Source organism: Condylostylus longicornis, unplaced genomic scaffold, assembly GCF_029603195.1.
Source record: "Condylostylus longicornis isolate FDR11 unplaced genomic scaffold, ASM2960319v2 ptg000043l, whole genome shotgun sequence".
Classification (NCBI taxonomy): Eukaryota; Metazoa; Arthropoda; class Insecta; order Diptera; family Dolichopodidae; genus Condylostylus; species Condylostylus longicornis.
Window position 1 is genome coordinate 1,718,015 of NW_026578012.1, and position 20,831 is coordinate 1,738,845.

The 20,831-nt window shown below is 22.5% G+C and overlaps 1 protein-coding gene across 12 annotated transcripts in view; it reads right to left on the reverse strand.

Annotated features, from left to right (window-relative positions):
* LOC129610026 (F-actin-uncapping protein LRRC16A) overlaps nucleotides 1-20,831 on the reverse strand; it is an 85,135-nt gene that overhangs the window by 17,380 nt on the left and 46,924 nt on the right. For all 12 annotated transcript variants that reach the window (XM_055522336.1, XM_055522338.1, XM_055522337.1 and 9 more), the window contains 3 exons: nucleotides 11,564-11,614; nucleotides 11,258-11,386; nucleotides 9,941-10,024 (listed from right to left, as the gene is read on the reverse strand). In XM_055522336.1, the coding sequence (XP_055378311.1) occupies nucleotides 9,941-10,024; nucleotides 11,258-11,386; nucleotides 11,564-11,614 (264 nt within the window). The remainder of the gene's footprint in view (nucleotides 1-9,940; nucleotides 10,025-11,257; nucleotides 11,387-11,563; nucleotides 11,615-20,831) is intronic.

Sequence of the window (20,831 nt, forward strand, 5' to 3'; positions counted from 1 at the left end):
TATGACATTATTGTTTCGCAGTATTGCGTTTAGGAAAATAGCTAATCTTACTATATCACAATTTCAATTATTATGAATCATATTTTATTATACATATGTACATGTATGTAGATTTGGTTATGAAATTGTTAAATCTAAACCGGAAGTCAATCAAGTAAAATTAAATGTGCATTTCAATACGATATCCACATAAATATTTTAACATTATTAATTACATATTTTTTAATTTCTCAGCAAATCATATTTATTTTTATTATAGATCCTAAATAGTTTTTTTTTTCAATAGTGAAAATTATTTTACATATTTTAAATTAATAGAAAAAAATAAACAATATTATTAATTTCCGGACATAAGTATAAGCAAAAGTTTCACAATAAAATTATTTAAAATACATTTTATTATCATAACATAATAAAATAATAATTATAATAAATCAATGTGTAAATGAAAATGTTTATGAAAAAAATATTTATTTATAAAATGAAATATGAAAATAAATTTAAAAATCGTGTTTTAACTTCCCCCTTTCTTTCATATAAACACGGAGGTTATGCGTTTTGAATGAACAACATTTTTACTGTTTTATGGCTGATGACCCAATTTTCTCATTATCATTTCCTAATTTCTTTTTTTTTAATTTTCATTATAATTTACATTAGAATATTATGTACATACTTATATATAAAAAATGAATAATAATTTCAAGTTATTAAAAAATTGCATCGAAATAATGATGGAAGTAATATGTAAAAAAAAAAAACATTTAAAAGCAACAAAATGGAAAATAAACAAAATTTCAGTGATCGTTTTATGTATTTTATTTTTATTGATTTTAGGCATATATTTGTATTAAATATTGAATAGTTTCAGTTGAGAAGTTTAAGGCAATAATGTAATTTTCAATATAAAACAATCTATAATTAAAGTTACTCGTTTATAAACTAAAAATAATAAAAATGAAAAAAAAACCTATAAATTTTATTCCAAATTTTTTATCAAAATTTGAAAACAATTTTATAAACAACTTCATTACAATTTTAAAACTATGTATTTAAATAGCCTTTCAATTAATTTTATTCAATTAATTGGGTACTATTTACATATATACGACAATAATCTGACATTAAATTGTAGGTAAAGCCTGATGACTGTTTGTACAATATTGAACTAAAATTACCTGGTTGCGCTCAAGTTTATGTCAAAATTTAATAATTTTTCTCATTATCATTTCCTAATAATCCTGCTCCGAACTACAACCAAAAATCAATTGTCACCATTTTACTTTTGAGAAATCTGATGAAAATAAGAAAATATCTATTATATGCCGGCAGACAAAATCTGTTGTTAAACAGGTTTTACATATTCGACTTTTATCAGCGAGAATAAATCTTAGATTTTTTCGTATATATGTATGTTATTATGTAAACAGTACCCTAAATAAATATCCTGGGTAAAAGTAATTATTTCTCTCAATTATTATTCTTGCTGAACAGCAATAATTAAGAAAATTCTAAGCACGTTTAGATAAACAATTATATAAAAAACGATATAATTAACGATTTCTCTCAAATTTAAATTTTTGTACGTAATTTTTTTAGACCAGGGCAACAGTTTAAAAGCAATTTTGAGCCATATTTGAGATCCAAACACAGAATTCATGTTAAATTTTATTTGAAAATTACAACAATTGTTGTGAGATTTAGAGAGAGAGAGAGAGAGAAATACTGTGCCTCTTTGACACGAAAATATATTTACCGTTAAAGTAGTATGTATTAAAGACCGTACCAACTTTATACTGAATTTTATTCTGTTCATTCATCATTTTTTTTTTTTATTTTTAATAAGAAAAAAAGTTGGGACTTAAATACATTTATGTATAGTTTAAATTATGTATGGAAGGGTATAAATTTATATAATTGTTATGTGCAACATGAAAAAAAAAAATTTTTTATTTTTTGTTTGTTTGCCTGACAACGCGTTTTCTTTTCTCTTTTTTTATGTTTAATTGTTTTTTGTTTTTGTTTTTACAATGTAAACATAAATACATGTACGAATATGATTTTTTTTTTTATTTTAAATTCAAAAGTAATAAAGCAAATTGTAATTTAGAGCGTACTAAACTCAGACAAATGTAAACAAAATGAAAACTTCAAATAAAAACTGAGATAATTGATAATTGTAATTTATGACAATAAAAGGAAGTTGGAGGAAATAACACTATATGATGTGATATGATATATATATTAATGAGATGTGTTACAAGGCACACATGTGTCGACTGATCATCATCATAATTTGTTATTTAATACAAAAAAAAAATGTTAATAATAACAAAATTAAAGAGTTTTATTTAAAAAACAATTCTATGGAAAATCTTTTTTATATGCGTTTTTTTTATTAATAATCCGGCTATTTAATTATATAGTTGGAATAACTAAATTAAAATTTTTAAGAAAAATATTTTTTCAAAGCGCGCTTCTAATTCCGCTTTAATGAAATTCGGCTTAGCTTGAAAATTCTTGGATTTGATTAGTGAAAAATCATCTTTTGATAATTTGGATTTTTGATATGGTGAATTTTCTGAGAAATAATTTGTTCTTAACGACAATATTGTTAATATTTTGTTTTTTTTAATTCAATAATTTTAATACTTAATATTTATAGTAAGGTTTTGGATAATCGACTACAAACCAGTACTTGTAAGTTATTTTTTAACACAATTTTTGTTGTATACTGTGTTAATTTTTCTTTATAAATAAAATTAATCATTTCAATGTTATATGTACATATGTATGTATAGGTATTTATGTAATAACAACTTGCAAAATTTATAATCTTTTTACATATACACATCTAAAGGTATTATATTCATATTTGTATGTATATGTATGAAAGCTGTATAAAATTTCGAAAATTTTAGTGAATGCTCGCTCGCTCGATGACTTGTTAAAATTTTTACACATATTTATTTTAGCACATTTCTTTTTTATTTTTGATTGAATAAATCAATTAAATTATGTCAATATACCTATACACAAACATATACCACATATAACCGTTCTATATATATTATGTATTGAAATTGTTAGAACTTAATAGAAACAAATGCCAAACCCTATAATCATAATAATATTTCTAATTTTTTGAAATTTTAAAATTTAATTAAAATTTTCTAAGGTAAATGAATCAATACAAATATATACATACATAAATATCAGTATAAATATATACATACATACGTGATTATGTACTCACTTAGTTTTTATATTATATAGGCTTATGTAGAAATATATACATACATACATGTATTATACGTATCAATATAAATTTAATATTTGTTTCGGTAAATATTTTTATTATAAAACAATAAATTACATTATTTTTCCAATTTATACATATTCAATGAATTTTGATATTTTTCTAGTAAATTTTAATTAAATTTAAAAAAAATTATTTAAATAACATGAAACAAAAATTATTATTACTAAATAGGTATGTATGTATATATCAAATGCATAATGTGCTATATTTTTGCGTAGACAAACATTTTTACTTTTATATGAACATATGTATGTGTATATTCATACATATATATGGTTTTATATATGTACTTTCTTAAATAGAAAATTGTGTTACTAAACTAAAATTTCAAAATTTCTAAAAGAAGGAAAATTTTTATATTATACACAGACCTTTTGATGTTTTATAAATTCATAACCTTTGAAGTTAATTAAAAAAAAAATCTTTGTATGTATATGTAAAGATCAATTAACGCAAAAAAAATATTTCAAATTAAATTTTCAAATAAAATAATAAAATTTTTAGGTATATAGGTTAGCATTTTAACAAAAATATCTTCGTAACTAACAAGAAGCGTCTTGTCATTAATTAGAATAAAAATAAAATAAGTTATACGCTGATTATTCTAATTCTCGTATAGAAAAATTTAAAAACATTTTGAACAAATTTACTTGAGTATAAGAAAAAATAAACATTTTGATTGTAGCTTGAGTCAATCAAAACAAAAACAGAATTTGAAAATTTAGAATAATTGGGAAAATATTCAAAATCTATATGATTTTATTTGCATTAAAAATTTTCATTTTATTAAAATTTCATTTACACTTATACACAAAATTTTATATGTGAAAATTCAACTTATTAATGCCCCGTTGAATATTGCAATCTACTTATAATGAGTACTAATAAATTTTATAAGTACATTAAATCAATTTAATTGAAATATTGAAAATTCTTTTCAAAAATATTAAATTATAAATTTAGATTTTGAATCCTTAATTTCAATATATAATATACCTAATTATAATTATATATATATATTCGAATATTTCGTCAAATTATTTATATTTTTTGTGTAATATTTTCAGACAAAAATATATATATGTATATATACATAATCAAAATTAGAAAAATTTAGAAATATTTTCAACGTCTGTTATTATTATTATTAGCCCTTCTTTCATCAAGAAATATTCAACAATTTTCAAGTTTTTTTCTATATTGTATATTTTGTTATAACTAACTGACTAACTATACTTTGTATGTATAAAAAAATTGTAATGTTCTGAATATTGAAGTATTTTTGGAATGCAAGTACTTATAACAAAAACAAAATTTATTTTTTCCTCCTTTCGTTTTTACAACTTAAGTAACAAGAAGAGGACTACAATCAATTTTATAATTTCATGAAAAATAATCTTCAAAATTTGAAAGTTTCCAAAAATAATTTATTTTTTATTTATATTTTTTTTTGTTAATAAAATGTCCTAAATTCTTTACAAATGTTTTTTCAGTAAAACATTCTATTATTTTTAACAAGTTGTTCTAGTGCCTGGCTTTTACAAAATCTCTATAAAATGCAAAAAAAAAACCTAAATTTTTATTTCATTTTAATTTTTGTTTTTTTTTTTTTGTGTTTGAATTTTTTATTTGAAAATTTGCAACACAATCAAAATGTGAGAAGGGATGAAAGAATCAAACCAAAAATAAATTCAAATTTGCCAAATTTATATAAAAAAAATTCTAAATAAAAATTGTTGATGTAAATTTACAACTTAAAACAAAAATATAAAACTAAAAACAAAAATAGAATTATAATTTTAAACTTTGCCTATTAACACAAATTTTCTACTATATAAGTGTAGTTACCAACAGTTTTCACTATTATTTCTGTATATATTTGTAAGTTCATAAAAAAAGGTAAATCTTAAATATTATTTTTAGAATTTTAAGTTTTTTATTTCGTCTTTTTAAATATTTATTCAAAAAACAACAAGCTAATTCAATTCAATTTTATACACCATCATCTGCTATTTAAAAAAAGAGCAGACCTTAAATAATAAGCTAACAATAATGTTCTATTTTCATTTTACAAACTGGTATATCACATAAATTTAACTTAAAAGAGCACATTTTGTATATGTTTGTAGTTATGTATTATATGTGTTACCCTCTTAACCTGTTTATATTCATAAAATTTAACTATTTATGTGTATTCTATAATACTAGGATACAAAACCATAGGATATATAAGTAAGAAATTATAAAACATTCAATCCGAACTACAGAGGAAGAAATATTAATTCTGTATTTATGTTAAAAGCTAATTTAATAGATGAAGATGCAACAACAATTTCAACAATATAACAACAGCTTTTAGTTTTTCTAACTGACAAATACAATAGAAGTAATCAAATTTGCGAAAAAGGTCAACCTAGATTAACAAAAGAATTTTACTGAAACAGAAGATAGAGCGTTTTTAATAGTTTTTCGTGATCACTTCGTGAATCTCACAGATTCTGCTAATATATCAAATTTCACGCAAGTCATATATAAAATTTAAAAGTAATTTTGAAACATTTCATGCAATATATAACTAAGTATTAATAATAGATTCTTAAATAATTATTCACTACATTTTCGTCATACTAAACATGCCAATTTTAAATTAACACTCTAAAATCAAGCCCTTATATTAAATTTTTGATTGTAGTTAAATTTATGTCAAAAAAATAATTTATTGTATATTTTTAGAGATTATTTCATATGGTGTTTTCTCCTATTGCTATATACGTTTGGTTGATTTAAATACAAAATATACTAATATTTCTTTTTTTAACTTTTTATTGAAATATCACACAATTGCTTGTTATATATACAATAGTTGCAGTAACGACTAACCAAAATAATGATTACTTACTGTTGCCAGGTTTTCTACTATCGATTTTTATTTTTCAAATTACAAAAGTAAGAAGGGGAGGAAATATAAAGAAACAAAGGAAATTGAAGAGATTTTTTTTTTTGTTTTTAATTTTATTTCCCCTATAACTTTAATTTTCAGAAGTTTGTAAAAGTTGAATAAAAGATATTTTCAACTTCTGCAACTTTGCAATTTATGCAAAATAAAAAAAAAATAAAAATAAAAATAAAAAAAAAAATAAAAAATGAAAAGAAAAAATTCCAATTTATTCACCTGATGATGGTACAATGGCATATAGCAACTGTATATATACACGAGGTGTAATCGAAAAATTATAAAAATTGAGCATCTATATAAGCATCGAATAAAATTAGTAAATTGGCGCATAAAGATAACAATTTGACAGATGGCGTTTTTTTTCGATTTAGGACAATAGTGTTTTCGTTGTTTTATTTGCCAATAGCAATTTCGCTCATGACATTAAAAACGTCACCTTCATCTGAAAAAGAGAGCAATTCGACAGTTAATGTCGTATAAAGGGATAGCGGCAGCACACACTTTAATTGATCTCATTTTTTCATTTGTTAAATGTAACAAATGAATGATTGAATAATAAAACATATCTTGACGTACAGATACTTAAGTTCATTAAAATTAAAAATCTGCAGTAAAGCAGCCACGTACAAAAGAGACTATATGCAATGAATTTATTTCAAAACAATTTTTTTCCTAATTTTTTGTAAATTCTTATAGTAAATCTACATTCTTTTCGTACAACGTATACATATATGTAAACGTACTCGTATTTGCATATTGTATTACATATAAATGCGCAAAATTACTAAAACATTGCACTTTTGTATATGCCCAGAATTTCATGTCACCTTTTCATTCATAGTAGATAGCAATTTTTAGCATATACATTTTGTTATTTTCATTTTTTTTTTTTTGAATATCCTTTTTTTAAATAACAAGTTGCAAAAAAAGTAAAAAACATTAAATACCGTTGGCAATGTAAAAGTTAGGGAAAAAGAAATCGCGCTTAGAATTTCCTCTGTTATACATGCTTACTTGCTCATTCGCCGTTTTTTTTTTTACGAAAAAAAAATTCTTTATTATCTAATAAAAACTGCAACAGAATAAAGCTAGCATGTAATTGTATTTTTTCTCAAAATAATACATTTAACCTGTTAGACGAGTATAACTATGTTATAACAATAAAAATAAAGCAATAAAATAAAAACAAAAAGTCAGAGTAAAGTAAAAGTTTTGAAGGTAGCATATTTCCTTTAAATAAGTTAAACTACTTGTTTTTAAAAAGAAACCACTACTCAAATTCTAAATTAATTCTCCAAACACCAAAATTATTAAATATACTTATTTAAGATGCAGTAAATATGGGAAGGGAAATTATTTCCTCTAGAATAAAATAAGATATCGTAGACTCATTTGTACCTACACATATAAAATTTCTAGTTTTTACCATAAAGAGTGTAGAAGTTCGGTTAACCGAGAACAGATGAGCAGACGAATAGAATAGAACTTATAAGAATATTTTTTTTTTTTTTCAATTCTGTTAAAAATTTGTGCTAAAAAATGGAATGAAAAAGATTATATTTTAAGCTTTTAGTCCTAAATTACATTCGTTCCCAATTTTTATATATGAGAAAGTTAAGGAGTTTTAATCCTTACGAATGAAATGACAAGATATGCCGCTGGGGTTAATAATTTTTCATTATAGGGAATTATAAATAGTTTTTTCCTATGTATATGCAATATAAATAAAAAACTGTTTTTAATATACGAAAATAATAACTAGCTAGCAACGTATTTATATAAATATTTTATAGTTTATTTTATAGCTATATTAAGTGGATATAAAATTGAAATTTTAATAATAGATTCTTTATATTTAATTATACTCGTTAGGATAGAAAAAATTTTGTGGATTTTTTTAACGTTGGAAACATTTCGTTAGAATTGATGTAGGTTACATTTAAAGAAAATAAGAGGTATTTATTTTGACACAGTTGAAATATTTAGGAAGAGTGGCTCTATCAGCTTTATATTCAGGAAGGGATCGTGTATCTCACTTTTACCCATCGAGTGAAAAACAATTTTGTTTTCACATTGGGGAAATTTTTTTTTTCTTTTAATTTATACAAAATTTAGTCACTATACACTCTATTGTTTATATTTCACAGTTGATATTTTGAGAAAGAGTGCGAAAATTCAATTGAAAAATTGAGTAGTTGTTTAATTGGAATAATGACATATTAAATTTGTACATATAAAGCTTGTTTCAAAAACTGTACTAATAGTTGTGTTTTAACTATAAATTGCTTCGAATACAATCTAATATTATTGTAGATTCTATTGTTTAGCAAGTGAAAAACTAAACGAATTTGAAATATAAAGTTATAAAATATAGTGATTATTAAATGGAATAAAAATTTGTCATTAAATTTCAATATTGGAATAGCAAGCTGAAATACTCTTTCATAATTGCTGCATAAGTAAAACAACATAAATTCACATTTAGGTCTTGTACTCGTACTTTATAAATTTCAATTATTTAAATAATAGAAAAGTATTAAAAATAACCAGACATACGTTTCCAATGTTATAATCTGTATAATTTAGTCTTCTAAAAAATTTTATTTTATATACTTAAAAGCTTATAGTTTATATAGAATTAACATAAAGAAATTCATAAAGAATATTTTTTGTGTTAAAAACAATTTCCAGTCTAAAAAATTTAAATAAAGGAATAAAAATAATATTAAGATGAATCACACGAATTCTTATTTCTTTGTGCAATTGTATTTTAATTGAAATATAATTTTAGAATTAAAATTCTTTTAAATTATTGATAAAGAAGATTTATTAAGTTAGATAAATTATTTAAATTGCAATAATTCAAATATATGAAACCTATATTTTATTTTAGCCTCTTATAAGGTAAAAGATTTTAATAATAGTTATATATATAGTTATAAAATAATTTTTAAAAAATTGAATTTAAATGATCACACTCAAATGTTATTTACTGAATATTAAATTAAAAAAATCTAAATTCATAAACGACCAAATCAAAACAACTAAATTATTATTTTTACAAAAACTTTTAAAGCATGTATAACAGAATTCTTAGACTAGCAAGGAACATTCCTTGCTTACAAATTATCAAAACTTTGTAATTAAATTTGCGCCATATCAAATCATAATAATTACTCTTATACATTATCTACATTATATTATATGACGTAGTACATATTACCTATATATATAATATTATAGTTCAAATATCTTGTCATAAATATGCAAAAGGCGATCCCATAAAAATTCAAAGAAAAAAAAAGAGGATATAAAACTTAAAATTCCGCTTCTTCACCTTATTTAACCATTCATCATTTTAACCTCTTTTTTTTTACACACCATTACAGAATTTTAACTTTTTTCAGTTTTTTTTTTTTAATTTTTTGCATTTGTTCATTAGACTTTTGCGGTTTTAGATTTATAACAATTTGGTTTAACATTTTCCAAGGAAAATGTTGATGACGATATATTATTGGTATCTATGTACGTGTACATATACTTACTTGTATGTATTATATAAAATGATATGCCTAAATTATTATAAATGTGCATAAATGCAAATATATTAAAAGAAATAAATAAATGATGAAAAAAAAAAAGAATAAACGAAAAAAACTCACCTTCCTAATGATGTACTTGAGTGGAACTGTTGGAAAAATTTGCTTAATTGCAGATGCCAAGTCAGTAAGTATAACATCAGCATTCTGTAAATAAAAAAAATATAAAAATAAAAAAATTGAAGAGAAACATAGAATTATATAACACATATAGAAAATGTAAACAACAGCAAACTAAGCAACAACAATAACAGCAACCAAAAGGGAGATCATTTTGAGAAAAAATGGAAGTAAAATAGGAATACTTATTACACACAGGTTTAAGAAAAATATACAAACAGAGTATAAAAAAAAAGTGGAGAAAAAACTTAATATGAAAATATTTCTTTTTTTTTAAATATTTATGTCATTTATGATGACACAAGGATGACAAGGATAATCTTCCCAGTTTTTTGTTTTCTTTTATGTTTTTATATAACTATATGTATGTGTTACGTGTGTGTGTGTGTTATATTTAAAGGAAAATAATTCATAAAATAGACGATATTAAAATTAAAACAGGTCAAGTCATTAAATCCAAGTAACGTTTCTCAATCTTTTTTTTTTATTTGCATTTTACATTTTCTTATGTCGTCGACTAGCAAGCCGGAAATTTTATATTTGATGAAATTTTTTTGAAATCTAATAGAAGAATTTTTGGAAGAAAAAAAATGTGCTTATAACTTTTGATTACTTGTTTTTATAATAATTTAATTAATAGTATAACAGTTTGATGATAGATTTGGTCCTTCATTAATAATTCCCCCTCTCCCCCCCTAATTTGATTATTTTCTTAATTTTTCCAGTTTCTCATAAAAAATTCTATTGGTTTCTGTGGTTTTTGTGCAGTTTTTTGACATTTCACATATAACCCATTAAAGTTTGATGTTGAGAATCATTACACACTTTGAGCTGGCATATCTCGCAACTTAAAAATGAATTTATGAGGTTACATTTCATTTGGCAGCAGGGTAGTCCCAATTTAACTTTTAACAAGTGAAATTATACTTAAATGAAATGCAAAGTGATTTTTAAGACAAGCATTGAATTTCCTTCCTTAAAAATATTTTAAATAGATCCTCTTTTGATATGATCATTTAATTTGTACGAACTTCAAAAATGTTTAAAAAAAATAATTGTAGTGAACAAATTTCGTCTGAAACATTTCGAAAACGAGATCATTTCATTATTGTTATACATGTAGAACATTTCATATTTTAATGTAAAAATTTTAGTTGATGAAACACTGTATGAATACTTAAAAACTAATATTTAACAATTCTTTTTTTATTTGCAACAAAAAAAAAAATGAAATTTTATTAAAAAATCATAAATACTTACTGTGCTAAAATTACCAGCATCTCCAGTTGTTGCAAATGAATAAGTTCGATCATGTGTCACTATTGAAAAATGTGATGGTTTCTTACTCTCAACCGATTGTATATCCAAATAATGAAAATGACTTTCAATCTAAATTTCATAAAAAAAAAGTAAAAAAAAAAAATCATTAATTATTTTGTATATGATACGAGTACACCATAAAGAAGGTAATGACATGGGTCAAAAGGAATGTACGAAAATAAAATATATTCAATGTGTATATGTGTTCAAACGTATATGAAAGAGAAAAAAATAAAATAAATTTACCTTCGTTGGTACTTTCGCTATTAATAAATAAATCCTTACAGGTGTAAATGCCTGAAATACAAAAATAAAAAAAAAAACAAATTTATGTGTTAATAATTTTCTGAATTTTCTTTATAAAGAAGATTTATATTGTGTTTATTATAAGAATTTGATGTTATAAAAAAAATATTATGTAATTTATAAAATAGGATGACCCCAAAAAATTATCTTACATAAAAGTATAGTTTAATGATTGATTGGAAAAACTTTACTTCGAATTAATTGTATTCAAATGGGTACCTACATTTTATTCAATTATAGGAGCAGAGGTTTTTTCTTAATAAAACTTTCGATACATTCACAAAAAGAAAAATTCGTAATATATTTTCTTGATTTATACAAAATTTTCGGAAAGAATTCGACATGAGTTGTTTTTTCGTTCTTCACTTCAAATTTTAAATGTGCCTAAAGAAGTCTCACATTAAAAATAAGTATGAACTACATGAATTGATTCACAGAGTGTAAAATGAAAGAACTTCTAGGTAAGATTTTGACATTATTTTTATAGTGCCTTTATTTATTATTTCATAAGCAATAATCTTTTTTTGTAAAAATTTAAAATCAAATAACAAAAATTTTAATAATATTATCAACTTAAATTTTCATATAATTTAAAAATCACTTATTTTAATAATTTAAAAAGAACAGGCTTTATACCACAGAATTTAACTTTCACTTTAAACAATTTTAAACAATGTTAACTATGTAATCGTTACTTAAAATTACATATATATTTCTGTTATAAAACTTAAAATATTCTAGTATTTTATTATATTAAAAAACAAAAAAAAATTAATATTGAAGAGCAGTTTAAGAGTGGTTACATTGTGGTTTATAATCAGTTTTTTAAAACACGAAAAGCCACGGTGTATGTAATAATAAATTGGAAAAGAGAGGAAAATTCAAATGACTATGATTCATATTAATTAAGTAATACAAAAATTCAAAAATGTTTAATTTAATTGAATAAAAAGCTGATAAATTCTAACCTATCAAGTAGCTAAAAATTTAAAATAAAATTGTGTATCAGAGATATTTTTACAATGTCTTTCATTTCAGAAAAGCGGTAGGATAAGTTGACAATAATTGTCAATAGTTACAAACAATAATTGACAATAATTGACAAAATAAGTTTAAATTGACAAAATACAGAGTTAAGATGCTTTTACAATGGATTAGGGTTTTGCTTTGGGAAAACCTTTTATATTTTTCAAAGTGTTATTTTTTTCATGCGCAACTGTATTAAAAAGAAAACATATCTACACATATAGGATTTTCTTTTTTAGTACAAGTTTGCCTACAATGTCAACAATCTATGTTTTTATTTTCGTCATCTACAATATATGCTAGGAATTCTTAAGCTCACGTAAGTATTAAAATCTTATTGTTAAGTTAATTATTTTAATTTAATAAAATTTATAACAAAATAAGTGTATAACTTTTACTTATGTAAAGAAATTCAAAACGAATAAAGAAAATTTTGCGTTAAATTAAAGCATCTAAAATTTTAACTACACGTGACATAAGTGTACATATATAGAAAAATATAAATAAATGTATGTACATTTGAATAGAACCCATAATTCTCAACATATTATTCATATATATATAAGCACGGACACGTATATATATACATGCTTTAATAAACTAAATAACTTAAATAAAGTAGCAATTAAAATAAACTCATTCTTGTCTCGGATTTCAGTTTTACTTATATATTTACTAGATAGAAAATTTTCTTTTTATGTTATCATACAATTAAAATTACACATATGTAGTGAGATTGAATGTATGCATACCCACAATAACAGTGCAAATATATTATAAAAGATATGGTTGAATGTCAATAAATACCGTTATATAATATCTACTTATACGTATTTTTAAAGCAAAAAAGCAATTAAAATCGAAATTGAAATTATATAAGTAATATCTACGTATTCAACAACGTATAGTATATTCAATATAACAGAAGTGGCATTTAATTAAAATTAATTTCAAATGAAATAAATTAATTGTTCGTAATGCATACATCAACCAAATAACATAACCTTATACACTATCATATTGTACATAATGTAGTTTATGCCCCTAAATTTATGCAATCAACGAAAAATTTATTACCACTTTTTCAATCAAGTCCAAATTACATTCCCTCTAAATATTAATTGCTTATAAGAAATTAACTTTAATTTTCCTTTTAATTTGGCAAACCTTTTAGTTGCTGAAAATTGACAAAATTAACATAATTTTGAAAATGTTTTCAATTAGTCAACATTTAATACGTTTCTTAGTTTACCGATCATAAAAAATATAATACTTCTTATATTGCACTACAAAGCCTGCGTTAGTAATTTTGTAATCCGATTCTTATTAGCTGTTAGTAAGCATATATGCAGAGTTACATATTTCAATAAAGAATGAAGTTTAGATGTTTAAAAACAAAACTCTCTAACTTTTACCATTTTTGCTTAATTATTGTCTTATTGGTCAATTAAAATAAAAAAAAACCAAAATGAAAAGGAAAACATTAGATTCAGACAAAATGGAAACACATTACATAGAAAATATTAACATAAAATCAAAATCTGTAAAATTTGTGTTTAATTGTTCCTAATATGGAATACAATTGAATAAAAATCGAATTTATTTTAACTTAAAAGATTTTTATTTACATTATGAATATTTTTAATATTAAATGAGAAAAGAAAATTGATGAATATGGCTTAAACAACAAAATTTTTTTTAATAAAGCTTGAGGAGTGTTAACCGAACTTAAAATAGTTAGAAATAATAGTAAGGAACAGTTATATAAGCCTTCTATATGTAAGCTTCACAATAATATTTAAGCTACATACTTGAGTGTACTGAATCTCACGAACTCTCAGTATAACATTGAAAACTGTATTCAGCTTACAATTTTCACTAAAATTTGAAAGATCTCCATCATATTACAAACGAAGCTTACGAGATTTCGGGTGTTCGTAATATTATTCAACTGTATTTATTTTAACTACTCATATACAAAATTTTTGAATATTACTTACTTCTAAAGTTAGATAGTAGATTGCTTTATTAAACAAATATTTATTTAATAAAAATCCTCATTAATTTTTATTGTGTTTTCAGAATTTCAGTATACTCGTATAATTTCTAAAATACTGGCGTATTATAATTGTACTTAAAACGTACATATGTGTGTATACACATATTTATTTCAATGAATTACATTATTTACATTTAGACATATATTTATATGTTATACACAAAATAAGTATTTGCAATTTTATTATACATATATATGTATAGTATTATCATTGAGACCCCCCTCATACAGTTAATTATCATATTAATAAATTTTTGCTGACAAAAAAAAAAAAATAACATTAAAAAAATTGTGGTGTTAAATGGTAATGACAGGAACTTCGGCCACAAAAATATTTATTTATATTAATTATTAATACTTACTTTATATGTACATTCCGAAAAAAAAAAATAAAAAAATTAAATAAAAGAAAATTACAAATTATTTTGAGAGGGTCCGAGTTTTTATAAATGGTAATTTAATATAAGTAATAAAGATTATTCATCACATTATATATACAAATACAACCGAAATGAAAGAAAATAAAAAAAATTAAAACTCAGCACTTAATACCCTCACTATAATAATAATATAATATCATACCAAAACCATGCCACACCATACAAAAAACTTGTTATATCTACCATATCTAATAGTCATTCTTTAAAAAAAAAAATTATATTATTCTCTTTTTCCTTCTATGAATTTTTATCGCAGTTTTGGTGTCATTTTATCTTTTAAAGGATTTGTTTTACAAATGAAATAATACGAGTACATTGTAAATACTATACAAGTATATGAGTTATACTACATACAATACTACTCGGCTAGTTAATAAAAGAAAATTCAGCAAGTTATTTAACAGAAAAATATGAAAGGATTGTTTTATTTTCTCTCATAAGTGCAATAATATTTTTATATTACTTATATTTTCTATCTCATTCTGTCTTTGCCTCTAAATACCTATTTAGTTATTATTTAGTGTCTGCTTATGTTTGAAAGCCTATAAAGTGTATATTATGTACATTCGTATGTACTCGTATAAATTTCAATATTTATAACACTTAAGAAACTAAACATTTTTATTTAAATAATTTTTTTTTTTTACTTTTATTTAAACATTAAGTTAGTTAGGGTTGATTGAATTCACTTATATGAAAATATATGTATATGTATAATAATAAAAAGCTATTTAAAAAGTTATTGAATTTCATGTAAAAATCACCCATCAAGAGAATTTTGTATATTGGATTTAAAAAAATCTAATGAACTGTAAGATATTTATTTTTATACACACGCACGTCACTTATATATTTACATGTCTTTACATACTTATAATGCAAATTCTTCCCTAATAAGTATATTAAATTTATTTTTATTATACTTTTATCCTTTTTATGCCCTATTTTTAGAATATGAAATAAGAGTACATTTCTTATTTGAATATTGAATCTAAAAATAGTAATTGGTGTCGTCAAAGGAAAATAAAATTAAAAGGGTATACCAACTAGGTTGAATAATTAGGTTGAATTTCGAATTCTTATTGAAAAAAATTAATAAAATTTTCGAAATGATTATTGTTTTTATTCGAAAGTGAAAAATGAGAAGGTAAAAAAAAAGGTAAAAAAATAAAAACAAAAAATAATGAAATAAAATTAAAAAGAAATAAGACCTTCAAATAATTAGGATTATAAGCACAAAACTTATGAGTATCGAATTTCATTTTCTTTAATTTTTTTGATTTAAGAACAAGCAAAATTGTGCGTTTGTCAAATCATTTAACGTTAAAACAAGATTTGACACTTAAAATTGAAATTTTTGTGTATACACTTAAGATAATTTTATCTCAAATATGAAAGTACAGAAATAAATTTGGAATTAAAAGGATGCAAAGAGAATAAGACTTTAAGAAACAATTAAAATTATTGTTATTACCATAGTGTTGCCGATTAACATATTCCAATTTTCATATTTAACGGCAACACCCTTCAATATAGAAATGGTAAAAGCTATTTTTAACATGACATTTTATCATTATCAATTTCCTGTTTTTCCAAAAAAAAAAAAACCCAAAAAAATTTTTGTTCTATCAAGAAAAAGCATAATATAATACATAAAGGATGTAACTGCTTAATTTCATTTTGATATTACAGTGTCATATTACTGTCACTGTCATTTTTCTTACACAAACAGAAAAATTTTAATAATTAAATCAAAAAAGGTAAATTTTAATTTCTATTTATATATATATATATATATATATATATATATATATATTTGTATATAGAAAATATAATTAATCAATGATGCATTTACCATTTAGCAAAAATAAAAATTCCGTGACCTGTGAAAATATGACAAAGCATTTTCTAAATTATGTCAAATGTTCAGCTTGTTGAACAAAATATCTGTGTAGGACTAGTTTTGTAAATACTTTATTGAATCATTCTTATAATAAATCTAATTTTAGATAAATATTTCCCTATTTACAAGATGTTATACATATTTTACTTAGGTATTATAATTATACATAAATGGGTACACATATACATATTTAGATAATTATTATTTCAGATCAGTGAACTATTAAGAGAAAGCCTTTTACTATAATATTTTTTTCAAAAACAAATTACAATAAAGAATATTTAATAGAAAGGAATTTCATTATGTTGCACTTAAAATCGATGAAGTAAAAAAAGGAGGTCAGGGGTAAATAACACCAAATATTTTGTAGAATAATTATAAGTATAACATAAAAAATAGAACAAAAAATTTTAAATATTGATTAAAACACTTGTTTTTTTTTTTAAATTTCGTTAGAAAATTAATACCAAAAGCAAATGAACTAGTAAGATTTTCAAATATTAATAATTAAATGTGTAAATATTAAAAAAGCTTATGTATGATGATGAACAAAAATATCACATATATTTGTTTTGATTTTATTTTGTTTAAACTCGATTAATATAAAAGTGGTAACATGTGACACAGCAAATGACTTTCCTAAATGAAATTATTTTCAATATTAATCTCAAATAAGGCAATTTCACAGCATATGAGGCAATTTTCATTTTGACAACTTAATTTGTGAGAACCACTCTGCCATATCCTAGACAAATTTTGGGAAACAATCTATATATTAATTATTTGAATATTTTTTATATCTGACTTTAAAATAGTTAAAACATTTTCTTTATCATATCGTCCCGTACTTTCGTTTTCTTAAATTTATTTGTTTTCCTCAATTCAATTACAAATTAGAATTATAATCTAAATGAAACACGATCAAAATTTTTTAATATTTCATTTCTATTAATAAGTTCAAAATAAAATTTTTGTTAGTTAATTTATTTATAACCATACATTCGTGTTAAGAACAAATACCTGAGTAAAAGTATTCGAATATATTATGTACATGCACTTAATATTTTTTTTCCTATATTAACTTAAATGAATATGAATAAAGGCACGCGACTTTAAATACATACCTTGCTAATATAATATGTAATTGAGTTTCTGTTTAAATAATTAAAAATTTTAACCGCGCGATTATTTTAATCGAAAAATATTAACATAATAATATTTATTATATAAATACTTTATTATAAAATGTTATAACATTTAAAAATTGCCATTGTATTTCCCGTCATAAAGAAGGAAATTTCAAAACATACACATAAACTTTAAAATTTTTCTTTCTACCTTACCTTTACGCGAAAAATGCAAAAAATAATTTTTATATTCATTTTTATCTTGGTAAATTTCAATTATATTTTTATGTATAAGTGCAATTGAATATTATAGCAAAAACGAGGAAAATTTAAAAAAAAAAAAAAGAAAAGAGAAAGAGAAAATTTCTTCCTCAGCATGTTTCATTATCAGGGTTACCATTCTATAAATTTTCTACCCAAAAGTAGTAACTACAACATGGTATCTTCACATTCAATTTAGTAGCTTTTCCATAAATTCTAATTCTAATGTATTCTAACATTCTTAAATTATTATTTTCTTTAAAACAGAAAAAAGTGTCGTTTGCAGACTAGATTCTTCTTAATATTAAAAGTAACACATTTTTTATTAACAACTCTTAAAGATAAAAATTTTTTTTTCATTTTTCAAAAAAGAAATCCCCTACAGCTGAGAGAAAATTGTCCAATTTATTCAAAATTAATCATATTAATTATATGTATACCTATGTCATAATGAAAGTTTTACATTCCTCCATTCCATCCACAGTCCTCCATTCCATCATGTTTAGTTGATACAAGATATTTACCGACCGTATATCATACAAAATGTGAAGTCATGGGTTGGCAACAAATTTTACATGTCAAGTTTACAACAAAAATCCACTTCTGCTTGATAATGAATTTTGTGCAACATTTTCACAACATAAAGAAATACACTTTGCAGACAGTTATGTGTTGGCCATATTAGATTTTTCTACTTTTGCCTACTTGCATGACAGCACAATCTTTCTACTTTAGTAACATTTTTCTTGACTTAGTAACGTTTTTAATCATAAATAGTAATATTTTTATGCAGTTCTTGTGGCAACCCTCTTCACAACTCATAAGTAACTAAGTACACACATAATATTTTTAAAATTTTATCTCCCCTTATCCTCACTCGTTTTTCTATATTCTGTCTGAAATTTATATATGTATTTTGTGAATACACATTTAACTTAAGTCTACAAAATATTATAAAAGTTTGTACGTAAAAAAGAAAGAATTTTATACAAAAAAAAAATCAGATGATGAAAACTTGCTTGCATTTTACAATTTTAAAATGTCAGTTTTCTTTTAGTATACACACATACTTACATGTCTTTAACATTTTAGCGTTTGGGTGTTTTGTGTAATAATCATACGTATAAGTAAAATATGTAGAAATATCTACATGAATATTTTCTAAATATAAAAATCATAGACTAAACAATAATAATTTCCTTAGTTAAAAAAAAAGAGACAAGAAAAAACAATAAAAAAGTTAAAAAGAACGACGACGGTAAAAAAAAAAAAACAAAAAAAATTATTAATTCTGATTAAGAAAAAAAGAATGTTTGATTTGAGAATAAAAATAACTACCGAGTGAATCACTTAACCGCGCTACTACAGTGTTTCATAAGAAATTCAGAAATTAATTTTTTAACCAGACTTTTGAAATTTTTGTTTACTTTAACTTTTTGTTTTTGTTTTTCATTTATTATTACTTTTTTTTGTATAAAATACTTAATAACTTTAGGCTTACCTTACCATGAAAATTTTACGATGATTCATCGAAATTAACAATGAATGAGGTTATTGTATTTGAGATAATCATCTATTTAATATTTAAAATACATTTAATGAATATTTTTGACAGAACAATATATGAATTTAAAATATAATAATTTGTCAGTCTACTTTTCAAATTTTTTTATTTTATATTAAACAAAGATATTAACTTTTAATACGCTTTAAGCGGATCTCTAAATTAATATTAAAATTTTTTACTTGATGATTTTAAATTATTTGAATTGATAGTCTTAGAAATCACAGTTATATTAAAAGTTTTCTGTCAGTAAACATTTTGCATAATTTTTGTTAACTGTTTAAAATTTCGATAAATCAACTAATTTGGAACCGAAGGAACACCATAATGAATTAAAGCATGCTTCAAATCAGTATAATATAAATGAGTTTCTTTGTAATTTGTTTAATTTATTGTTGAAAGTAAATCGAGTTCATTGATCCAGAAATCGTACTTCTTAAACCAGCAACCAAATTTATATAAACGAAAACCTGAATTTAGACTCGAATCCAAAGAAACCTAATTTTTAGAATTCAAGACACCTTTTTTATATTGCATATTAAATTTTCAAGATCGGAAGCACTAATACGAAGTTACCTACATACTAATGATTTCTCTAATTCAATTTAATTCCAATAGGATCTATGAAATATATTTAAACATTGTTGCTTATTTAATAGATGGAGCTCAAGCCATTATTATTACTAAATACCTCTGCATGTACATTTTAGCACATTGTACGGCAAAAATAATTTTGCGTCAAATCGATAATAAAAATTTCATTTTAGTAAATTTTTTTAAAAAAGAATAAAAATACTATAATTTTGGCAATTCAGACAACAATATAAT